Source organism: Maylandia zebra, linkage group LG7 (assembly GCF_041146795.1).
Source record: "Maylandia zebra isolate NMK-2024a linkage group LG7, Mzebra_GT3a, whole genome shotgun sequence".
Lineage (NCBI taxonomy): Eukaryota > Metazoa > Chordata > Actinopteri > Cichliformes > Cichlidae > Maylandia > Maylandia zebra.
Window position 1 is genome coordinate 29,146,596 of NC_135173.1, and position 12,346 is coordinate 29,158,941.

General features: G+C 39.6%; 1 protein-coding gene across 1 annotated transcript; it reads right to left on the reverse strand.

The window, feature by feature from the left end:
- Nucleotides 1-976: 976 nt before the first annotated feature.
- Nucleotides 977-9,955, reverse strand: LOC143419291 (spexin prohormone 2-like). The gene is made up of 4 exons (XM_076885489.1): nucleotides 9,881-9,955; nucleotides 9,745-9,793; nucleotides 9,175-9,252; nucleotides 977-1,245 (listed from the first exon to the last, which is right to left on the reverse strand). The coding sequence occupies exons 1-4, from the start codon at nucleotides 9,953-9,955 to the stop codon at nucleotides 1,154-1,156; spliced, it is 294 nt and encodes a 97-aa protein (XP_076741604.1). The 3' UTR covers nucleotides 977-1,153.
- Nucleotides 9,956-12,346: the final 2,391 nt, after the last annotated feature.

The window sequence follows — 12,346 nt, forward strand, 5'->3', positions numbered from 1 at the left end:
GGAAGGGCCAGAGTCCACTCTATTTTCTGAGGTGGCTGAGGTCCTTCAACATCTGTCGGACAATGCTCAGGATTTTCCATGAGTCTGTTGTGGTCAGTGCTGTCCTCTATGCTGTTGCATGCTGGGGAAGCAGGTTAAGGGTTGCTGATGCCAACAGACTCAATAAACTGATCCGCAAGGCCAGTAACGTTTTGGGGATGGAGCTGGACTCTCTTAGGGTGGTGTCAGAGAGGCAAATGTTGTCCAAGATAACACAAAGTTGGACAATACGTCCCACCCACTGCATAACATGCTGACTAGCCACAGGAGCACGTTCAGTGAGAGACTGAGATTACCAAAAAGCACCACTGAACGACACAGGAAATCATTCCTGCCTGTGGCCATCTCCCTGTACAACACAATCTAATACTCCGTAAACACTGTTATAGTTACATCTTTTTGCACACGCTCTTTCTTACTTATTAATGTTGCTGTCTATGGCAGATGTGGTTATATTTATTCATAACTACATCTGCCAACCCTGGATATTCATTATTTGGTGATTTGTATATATTGTATATATTGTGGTATTCCTTATATCTTAACATATTGCATTGCTAATAGTCTAGTCTGTTTTTGTTTTTGTTTCTATTAGTGTTACTGTACTGGAGCAACCGTAACCCACATAATTTCCCTAGGGATTAATAAAGTATTCTGATTCTGATTCTGATGTCTACTGAGGTATTTCCATAATGTTTCATTGCTTCCTTTTTTATAGGAATGTTTTCTTCGAACACTAAATAATTTCTGGAAATACATAATAGATATTCATTGATGATCCTTAGATGACGGCCTTTAGTTTTCCTACAATATGTTGCTGGCCTCTTCTGGGCAAAATGATAAACTGCAGCCATGATATTTACACAAACAGCTTTATTTCAAGCATTTTCTGTATTTATCTATATCTATGCATCTATAGAAAGCTATCATGCATGAACAATTCAAATATACACATAATTATCTAATAATTCACTGGCTTTACCAGAGCTGGCATGCTAGATTCTTGTTGTAGTACCACGTCACTGTGTATCCACTGAAGTGAAATGGTTTTTAGGCCTTTTTCTCGATGAACTGTCAGTTTGGATTGCGTGTACACAGTCCGAGCTGGTGTGTCTCATCTCTTCTGGAGGTAGTGTATGAGGACTTTCTCTGAGCTCAGAATGTGACTGGGTCTTTTGAAGTCCAGCGACTGCAGTTTCTGGATGCCTACGTACACACACATGCAAGCACACACAAAAAGGGAGGTGTTTAAACTGCCATGTCAACCAGACTTTATTATATTTATGCACATCAGTACACTCTTTTTCAAGAATATAGCAACAATGAAACTTTTTACAGTACATTTGATTATAAACCAACTTGAAGTGTAAGTCGTTTAAATCAGCTTTTTTATACCTCTACAGTAACAGTTTCTGAAGTGTGTAAAATGTGTTGCATAATGATAGAAATTCATTGGAATAAATGAACTTATTACTGCTTCTGAGTACAGTAAATTATTACCGTTCACATTAAGACTTCTGTTTCAATGTTCTTAGTTTCTCAGTCCAGAAATAAAAAGCCACGATCATGGGAGTTGCCATAATGAAACTATTTGTTTTCAGGTTACTCTGGATAAGTTTAGAAAGGCCCTGTAGGTTTTTGTCTCATGGTAGCCTGGCCTTCAGATTCCCTGCACCAGCAACCGTGGGTGTGATATTTCATAAAGAGTTTGAACTTTGCACACAGCCTCTGGAGGACAAATGGTGTCACTGCCTCTGTGGATGCCCTTTTCAGGTTGTGCTGCTCTCTTCAAACAGGAAAGAGCTGCGTCTAGACTGAAGAAAAAACAACCCAAACTTAAAAACCTTTATTTTCACGGGTTTACATTTAGGCTACTGTCTGTGTGTATAAATGGACTGATTCTTATATAGTGCTTTTCTACTCTACCTGAGCACTCAGAGCACTTTTATACAACTTGCCTTATTCACACCCATTCATACAAGTGTTTTTTCTGTGCTCTTTCTGTCTAACATTCACATACATTCATACTCCAAGATCGGAGAACAACGTGGGGTTTGTATTTTGTCCAAAGATGTTTGGCCTGCAGACTGGACCAAACCAACAACCTGCTGATTAGCAGAAGACCTGCTACAGTGACCCAGTGTGTGCAGGTGTGTCTGTGTGCGTGCATGCACAGGTGTGAGAGTTTGTATGTTTGTGCTTTAACTTCAAGGTTGACTCTTTATGACATTTTGTTTTGTTGTTTTTGCTATAAGACATTGTAGACCTTCCACCATCCATCACATTTCTATCACTAATACATTTCAGGGTTGTGGGGGACTGAAGTCTATCCCAGCTGCCATGGGGGTGTAAGGGAGGTACACCTTGGACAGGTCACCTGTCTGTCACAGGGACCTACACACTGTTCTTTTTCTTTTTTTTACAGTAAATTATAAGCCCATTGTAATGAAATATGTTTTATAAATAAAATGGACACTGATACTGGTAAATGGACTGGTTCTTACACATCACTTTTAAATTCTACCTGGGCACTGAGAGTGCTTTATACAACTTGCCTCAGTCATACCCGTTCATCTAAGCACTTTTTTTCTATCCTTTTTCTACACAAGTACTTTCTATCTAGCATTCACACTTCCATGGATGCATCGGAGAGCAACTTGGGCTTAGTTTCTTGACAAGGATATTTGGCATCCAGATCAAATGACCTGAGCCACAGCCAATCCATATTGATGCTGATGCTTTGGAAGCCTGTGTTCTGGCTGTCATGGCCGTCATCTCTTTGCCTCTAGCCTCAGCACAGGTATAGGTAGGTGGATCAGTGAACTATGTATATCTTGCCAGTCAATATGCAATTCAAGTTCTCTGAAATTAAGATACCAATCTGGAGCTGTGGGCCTCAGGAGGAGGAACGCATCAGACCATGGTTAAAGAATTGCCAGAGACCAGCAACGTGGAAGTGGCCACAACAATAATCGGGTAATGAATGTCAGAGTCTCTACACATTTTTTAAACCACATCCCGATCACCTCTCTGTAGTGCTGTGTGCATGAGCCTGATGTACACGACTTCCATAACTCGAGATGGAATTTCTCATTTAGATGTTACTACATGTGAGAACCAGAAGCTGTAAGAAGAGGAGAGCAAAATAACCAACACACCTGATTTTAAGTAATATAGAAACTGCATAATTTTCATACATCATAATGATGGATGATGGATTGAAATGCCCTGCAGGTATGCTGGTGAAAGCCATTAGAGAGAATCGTAATCCTTGATTTATACCCATGGGCCTTGTGAGACAAAAGGTCAGCAGCAGAAGATTGTATATAGATTTCAGGACACTGAACACTGTAACGAAAGATGATTCACCTGGCCTACATGTGTGGAATGATTTCTACCATTAATGGTTGCAAGCACAAAATTTACTTGTGTGTGCAACCTGTTTTACTTATCACACACAATGACGGATGTTTAGAGAGTAATTTGGGATTCTTTTGCTCAAGGACTCTTACCAGAGTGGAGGAGCAGGGAGTCAAACCATTAACATTCTGAGTATTGTTAGGAGCAGTTTGGTTTGGGTTCAAGGAGGGAGGGAGCATATATTAGCCAGGGGAAACCTACACACAGTAATGCCAACTACAGTTTATTTAACTGGAACTTGAGGCCATTAAATGCTGCAAACTGAGAAGGATAATTTGACAGGAGAATGCTTTACAGTGTACTGACAATAACGTGCTTGCCGAGTTATGGACAGCAAACCGAATACAGCAGAACTATAGAGAGTAGCTCAGCTTGCCTCTTTTGAGTCTGATAGTAGTGTAAGCAATAAATATTGTCTTTCCAGTTTTCCAGCAGGTTCCTGGTCAGTTTCAGTGCCCAGGAAAATATGATTTCACAGGAACTGGGACGATCAACCATTGAGCTAAATACTGTAAAAGAATGTAATGGAGAGTCTAAGAGCAATGGATGGATGCCAATGACGCCGGCATACCACTGTTTAAAAGGTATATATGATTTTGCCGGATAAGACAGTATGGAGTGTTTGTTGCAAAATGTGTTAAACATGATATACTTACTAAAGCTAGCTGACACAGAGCTGCTGGTTAGAATACAGTGGGGCAAAAAAGTATTTAGTGAGCCACCGATTGTGCAAGTTCCCTCACTTAAAATGATGACAGAGGTCAGTAATTTGCACCAGAGGTACACTTCAACTGTGAGAGACAGAATGTGAAAGAAAAATCCATGAATCCACATGGTAGGATTTGTAAAGAATTTATTGGTAAATCAGGGTGGAAAATAAGTATTTGGTCAATAACAAAAATACAACTCAATACTTTGTAACATAACCTTTGTTGGCAATAACAGAGGTCAAACGTTTACTATAGGTCTTTACCAGGTTTGCACACACAGTAGCTGGTATTTTGGCCCATTCCTCCATGCAGATCTTCTCGAGAGCAGTGATGTTTTGGGGCTGTCGCCGAGCAACACGGACTTTCAACTCCCGCCACAGATTTTCTATGGGGTTGAGGTCTGGAGACTGGCTAGGCCACTCCAGGACTTTCAAATGCTTCTTACGGAGCCACTCCTTTGTTGCCCGGGCGGTGTGTTTTGGATCATTGTCATGTTGGAAGACCCAGCCTCGTTTCATCTTCAAAGTTCTCACTGATGGAAGGAGGTTTTGGCTCAAAATCTCACGATACATGGCCCCATTCATTCTGTCCTTAACACGGATCAGTCGTCCGGTCCCCTTGGCTGAAAAACAGCCCCATAGCATGATGTTTCCACCCCCATGCTTCACAGTAGGTATGGTGTTCTTGGGATGCAACTCAGTATTCTTCTTCCTCCAAACACGACGAGTTGAGTTTATACCAAAAAGTTCTACTTTGGTTTCATCTGACCACATGACATTCTCCCAATCCTCTGCTGTATCATCCATGTGCTCTCTGGCAAACTTCAGACGGGCCTGGACATGCACTGGCTTCAGCAGCGGAACACGTCTGGCACTGCGGGATTTGATTCCCTGCCGTTGTAGTGTGTTACTGATGGTGACCTTTGTTACTTTGGTCCCAGCTCTCTGCAGGTCATTCACCAGCTCCCCCCGTGTGGTTCTGGGATCTTTGCTCACCGTTCTCATGATCATTTTGACCCCACGGGATGAGATCTTGCGTGGAGCCCCAGATCGAGGGAGATTATCAGTGGTCTTGTATGTCTTCCATTTTCTGATGATTGCTCCCACAGTTGATTTTTTCACACCAAGCTGCTTGCCTATTGTAGATTCACTCTTCCCAGTCTGGTGCAGGTCTACAATACTTTTCCTGGTGTCCTTCGAAAGCTCTTTGGTCTTGGCCATGGCGGAGTTTGGAGTCTGACTGTTTGAGGCTGTGGACAGGTGTCTTTTATACAGATGATGAGTTCAAACAGGTGCCATTCATACAGGTAACGAGTGGGGGACAGAAAAGCTTCTTACAGAAGACGTTACAGGTCTGTGAGAGCCAGAGATTTTCCTTGTTTGAGGTGACCAAATACTTATTTTCCACCCTAATTTACGAATAAATTCTTTACAAATCCTACCATGTGGATTCATGGATTTTTTTTCACATTCTGTCTCTCACAGTTGAAGTGTACCTCTGGTGCAAATTACTGACCTCTGTCATCATTTTAAGTGGGGGAACTTGCATAATCGGTGGCTGACTAAATACTTTTTTGCCCCACTGTATCTCATCATTTCAGTTCAATTCATTTTCATTTGTTCCAATTTTGAAGAGAAATCTCTTCACAACAGCCAACCAAATGATCAACACTCTCCAGGAGGTCGGCGTATCAATATCCAAGTCTACCATAAAGAGAAGACTGCATGAAGGTAAATACAGAGAGTTCACTGCAAGGTGCAAGCCACTCATAAGCCTCAAGAACAGAAAGGCTATATTCGACTTTGCTAAAAAACAAACAAACAAAAAACATCTAATAAAGCCAGTTCTGGAAAAAACATTCTTGGTACACATGAAACCAAGATCAGCCTCTACCAGAATGATGGCAAGAAAAAAGTTTGGAGAAGGCGTGGAACAGCTCATGATCCAAAGAGAACTACATCATCTGTAAAACATGGCAGAGGCAGCCTGATGGTTTGAGCGTGTATGGCTGTCAGTTGCTCTAGGACACTCGTGTTTATTGATGATGTGACACAGGACAGAAGTGGCTGAATGAATTCGGAGGTGTTCAGAGACATACTGTCTGCTCAAATCCAGCTAAATGCAGTCAAATTGATTGGGTTTCATAATGCAGATGGACAATGAACCAAAACCTACAGCCAAAGCAACCCAGGAGTTTATTAAAGCAAAGAAGTGGAATATTCTTGAATGGCCAAGTCAGTCACCTGATCTTAACCCATTTGAGCATTTCACTTGTTCAAGACTAAACTTCAGACAGAAAGGCCCACAAAGAAAGAGCAACTGAAAGCTGCTGCAGTTGAAAAGGAGGAAACCCAGCATCTGGTGATGTCCATGATTTCAGGACTTCAGGCTGTCATTGCCAGTGAAGGACTTTCAACTAAGTATTAGAAATTAACATTTTATTGTCAGTTATTTAATTTGTCCAATTACTTTTGAGCCCCTGAAATAAAGGGATTGTCTTAAAAATCCTTTAGTACCTCACGTTATTATGCAATCTTTTTGTTCAGCCCACTGAATTAAAGCAAAAAGTTTGCACTTCAACTGCATCTTGGTTGTTTCATTTAGAATTAATTGTGGTAATGTACAGAACCAAAATGATAAAAAAGTTGCCTGTATCCAAATATTTATGGAGCTAACAGTAATAACTGCAGTTAACTCAGAAAGACCAGTTGAAGAAAAAGAGTCAAAATAAATATCACTGGTCATGTAAATAGCAGTAAATGATGTTATGTCTGTGAGTAGCTTTTTCCACATGTGACAGACACCGGGGCACATATTTTTTGACATACAAATGCACAAACACACAGACATCCATACACGCAGATGCACATGAATACTCAAAAATAGTAGCATATAGCAATAGTCAGTAATATCAGTAGGATTATTCCAGCTTTTGATGAGCACCATTGACAGTAACTACAGTCAGAGGTCCAGGGAATGAACACGTTTATCTAAATTGATCCTATAACCCACTCAATTTTCTTCCACTAGGCTATCAGAAGTCCACGACAGATTTAGCTCTACTAACGAAACATAAAAAGAGAGAAGCACAGAAGAGCAAAAGAGAGAAGCTCACTGACCACAAGCCCTCACAGACTCACTGGATGGATCACCATACCAAAAGAACTCCTCATTCGACGATCAGTTTATAGACCAAAATGGATTCTAGTCCATAATATCTTCCAGTCTTCAGTAGTCCAATGATGGTGTTTCATGGCCCAGAGAAGCCTCTTTGTCTTATTCTGATGTCTTAGTAATGGCTTTCTTGCTGCATCTCATCCTGTCAAACCTACAGCTCGAAGGCTTCCTTTCACAGTTGAAGCTGAGACTTGCTTACTACGACTACTATTAAGCTGTGAGCTGCCTATCACGCAAGCTGTTAACTCTCAGAAACTTGTCCTCTGGTTCAGTTTTCTGCATAAAGATTACTTAAAGCATAACTTACATATATAGTAGAACTATTATAATATGTCCACTTTATCATAACACTGAATATGGGGGAACTGTCCTCACTGTGAATGCTTACAGGCTGCAGCCTATGAACAAATAAAACTACTTCAGCTGTTCACAGTGGGTCACCACAGCGGGTAGAGCTCCATATTTGATATGGCAGACTTACATGAACTGACAAAAATGTCCCTCCAGACACAATCCTCTCTGGATTTGGATCTCCTCTTTGGAGCTTTTGCTGTTCAGCCAAATGTGTAAACCACTGCACTGTGGTGCTACTACATGAGTGAAATACATGTTGTGTATTTTGGAATGATATTTCATCTTTAGGCTGCTTCTTTGAGGTTACTACTGCAGTGATTTGGCACTATATAGAAAGAACTGAATTTAACTAAATTATCCAAAAATTGATTATGACTGCGGAAGGAAGTTGTAATTCAGCTCTTCACTTTTTTTTTACCTGGTGCTGAGTGGCAAACTTTTGAAGTTGAAGTCTTGAAGCTGTGAAGTTTTGAAGCTCCCATTCTTGAGGGTTTTTTTTTTTTTGTTTGTTTTTTGCCTTTTGCTTTTTTTAATGACTTCATCGACAGCTACATTTTTTCCTCTGTTTTTTTGACCACAACAAAGAATGGGAGGGAATCTCAGTATTTTATTTGTTTCTATAATGGCTGACATCCCATGTAAACATCCCATGGAACATGACCACATGGTAAGTAACACTCTACACTCTCTCTGTAGGATCTACAAAACTTCTTCAGTCATATTCAGTAAGGGCTGACTTAGACTTTATCGTCCTGTGAAGGAACGTTTCTATGGCTTGAATATTAAACTGTTAGAATGCACAGAGGGAGCTTGTCTTTGCTGTTGCAATTTGAAACCAACATGTTGTTTGGATTTCTTCATCACTTGAGGCAGAGGTCCTCCAAATGACTGTGGCTGTGGTGAATGGATGTGGATAATTAATGGATTTAGGCCATCCTGCGACCAATTACTGCACACGCAGCTGAGCACTTTCATCTATTTCAACTCCACTGACAATTTCAGAAAATCTTTCATTTTCTATTTAATCTCTTTATTGTATCATATTAAACTATGACTGTCTGAGACCTGATTTTTTTTTTCATTTTTTACTTATCTATACATGTATCTGTCTATTTATGGCTGCTGTAACACAGGAATTTCCCAGCACGTGAGATAAATTGGGCGTGGGGAGTGGTGGGGGGTAGAGTTGTTGATATTTTTTGGCCCATTGATAAGGCACTTCAAAGTTGGGTTACGTGAATGCAATTTTATTCCATTTTGAATGGAAACAAGTTATTCTCTGTTTATTTTTTGTACTTTTTGGTTTTCTTTTCTGTTATTCTCAAGTTGGTATGAGGAATCCATTTCTTTTTTAGTACCCATTTCACCTACCTCATCTCTTCCTTATATATCCCTTTAGAATAACTTTGCTTAAGGATACTATGATAATAAGTCTTTCAGAAACAGAATGAGATAAAATCATGCCATACTGTACCTCGGATCACTGCATACCAGCCAAGGAGGCACTGCTTCAAAACACTGTTGTTGTCCTCTGAGACAAACCTCCTGCCATCTGACAACAAAAATTGGAGAAGACACTTTGTGCTAACACTGATCTTCTTACATGTATGATTCTCAGATGTACTGTAAAATAAAAAAGTCAAAGCTAACACAACTAACAGCTGAACTCAAGAGCTTCTACGGGAGATCAAGGGTGTTACTGATATGTTTTAATAAACATATGGTTCTGGGGCGCACAAGCGAAATGAGAATTATAGGAAGTGACATGTATAACCAGATTTACTTATTTTAAACAACCCTATCTCAACAAGCTTGAATCATAAGATGTTCTTTTTATTATTCCAAAATACATTGTGAAGATTTGTGTTACAAAATTATACAAAATGTAATGCATATGCAATAACAGTAAACTGAGTGCAGAAAATTGAGACATATTATTAAAAAGTTGGGATGATTGTTTTTTAAAAAGTTTAAATTAGAACTAAAATGAGTTTGACATCCCCGATATAGAGAGAAAAAGCGTCTGTGTTGTGGTTAAACTCACGTTTGCCCTTCAAGTACATCATGGACTGAGGGCCCCAGTGGATATTCAGCTGAAGGGGAAATACACAACAAATGTTTCCTGGTAAAATATGTGTTACAGAAAATCAGTGGAACAAGTGAGTGGCTATGAGTTTTACCTTCTGCGCATAACAGTAGTCAACAAACAGGCAGATGACTAAAGTACATGTCCAGATAACTGCCACTTTCGTCATCTGGGAATAAAAAGCAAACAAAAAAAATGTTTGTTGTCCAATATTTTGTATCCTGTACATCAACATGCCAACATTGTAAGAATCAGAAAAGTGTGTTAAGCTTCATATCACTTTATCATGCCGAAGAGCTGAAATTGGCACATGTTGGATGTATGTTGCATATTTTATATACATGTATCTGTAAATAAAATGTTTTCAAAAATCCAAGAATAGGTCAACAAAGTTGTTGCCTTTACTTTAATATAATTCATCCATTCATCCATTCATTAGTGACAAATCAGTAACACAGTAGATTAAAATAATTGTGTCTATTAGTCAAAAACAATGCAACTAGTAAAATAATTGAAATCCAAATATAAAATAATGTAGTAGTTAAAGGCATGAAAAAATGTCATACACACACACACACACACACACACACACATGTGTGTGTGTGTGTGTGTGTGTGTGTATGACATTTTCACTAAAAAATACTAAAAAAGCTGATGAATCTACTTTAAATAGGATGCCCCCAAAGAAGCAAAAAAAACCCCCAAACTAATAAAAAAACAACACACACACACACACACACACACACACACACACACACTTATTTCCACTTACTATATCTGCTGTAGCGATAGCATTCAATCCAGTTGCAGCATGTGTGAGTGTGGGTCAGAAAGATATTCCAGTCTGCTTATATCTCCAATGAAAAGCAGGAGTAACACGTTCGATCCAGCCCCACATGAAGCCTGGCAGGACTCCTGTTTACTAAGAGCTAAAAAACAGACTGACGTCAAGACTGTGAGGTGCAGTGAGGAACATCAATCGTGGATCTGTTATATGAGGTCTATAAGTGGTGTGTTTGTGTGTGAATGTGTAACATTGTCCCAGTGAGTAACAGATATTTTATATGTTTACTGTTTTATTGTTGCTATTTTCATGAAATGTTTCCTAATATCAGAAATTATTATTCCTAAAAGTTTCTGTCATTCATTATCATTTATTGTGTCATTCGTTATCTGAGTCCATGGCCCTAATTTTCAGTTCATACATTCTAATAAACTGGAGATTTAAATGTTATACATGCATGACTTCATGACTTTCATGTGTGTGTGACACATGAAAAGAGGTAATTTTGCAATTTCGTTGACCAGGTGCTGTCCGCCGTGCTTGAGCATTTCTGCAGCATTTCTGCAGACACCATGTCCAGACCCGGTGATTGTCCAAGTCAGTGGCTCGGTTGGGTGTACTGAAGGCGAACGTGCTATCGACTGGACACTGGTTCAAGGTGTCTTTGAAGTGTTACAAACAAAAAAAAACATTATAGTAAATGTACATCTGAAAGGAATGGCTTTATATGGCTTTATATGCCACCACAACTACCTAAACTTTATTTACACACAAGCTGATTATTTCTTTGGACAGTGTTGCAGACTCAATGTGTGTAACACTTTCTTTTTCAGATCTAGTTGCTATCGGGAAAAGAAAACAGCTCAGAAGATTGGCTTAAAGTAGACATTGTAAGGCGTTGTGGTGTGGATGTGGAGAAGAGAGGACCCAAACAGAGGTTGGTGAAGGATGTGCACATTTTTTTAATGTAAAGGCAGGATGAACAAAACATGAGACTGACTGGCTGAAGGGTGAGCTAACTCAACTGGAAAACTGGCACGTGGGATTGACGATAACAAGACAATGAACTGAGGGAAACTGAGGGCTTAAATACACAGGCTAATGATGATGATGATAAGAGACTGGTGAGTACACAGCTTAACTTAATCTAACTTATCTCTTGTTCTGCTTCCTGTGTTATAACACACGTAGACAGGTGGTTAACACAGTAAGACAGGAAACACATGGAAAACAAACAGTGAATATGAACAAACTGAAACACTGGGTCAACAACTCATGAACCCTGACAGACATAGAGATAAAGATGACTTTATTGTTGCTATACTTCGGCATCGTACTCTCTAGTTAGCTAACTTAAACTAATGCAGTTATATTAGCAGCAACCAGCCAACCTGGTGATGTCACTCTCGCTACTAGCACATAATAGTGCTATACTTCCTCTACAAACTTTAAGCACTTTTTTCTTAAATCCAGCTTCAAAGTGTGAGTGTCTCAGTGCTGAATTTGACAGCTGATCACAACAATTTCTATGCTGATCCCAGGAAATTTAGTGTGGTGATCAGTCAATAATCTGATAAGGTCTAATTTGTTCAGTTTGCTGATTACCCTCGTCATGGACCCTGGGTCAGAGTTGTTGTTCTGGACTTATTTTTGAAAGTGTAAGATAATGATGTCTGGTTCCTGAATATGTTATTTTCTAGACTTTCATGAGTTTTGTGTTTTAGCTTAGGTTGACTGTCTCTCACACAAAATCACCATCGAAACACAGCACACATC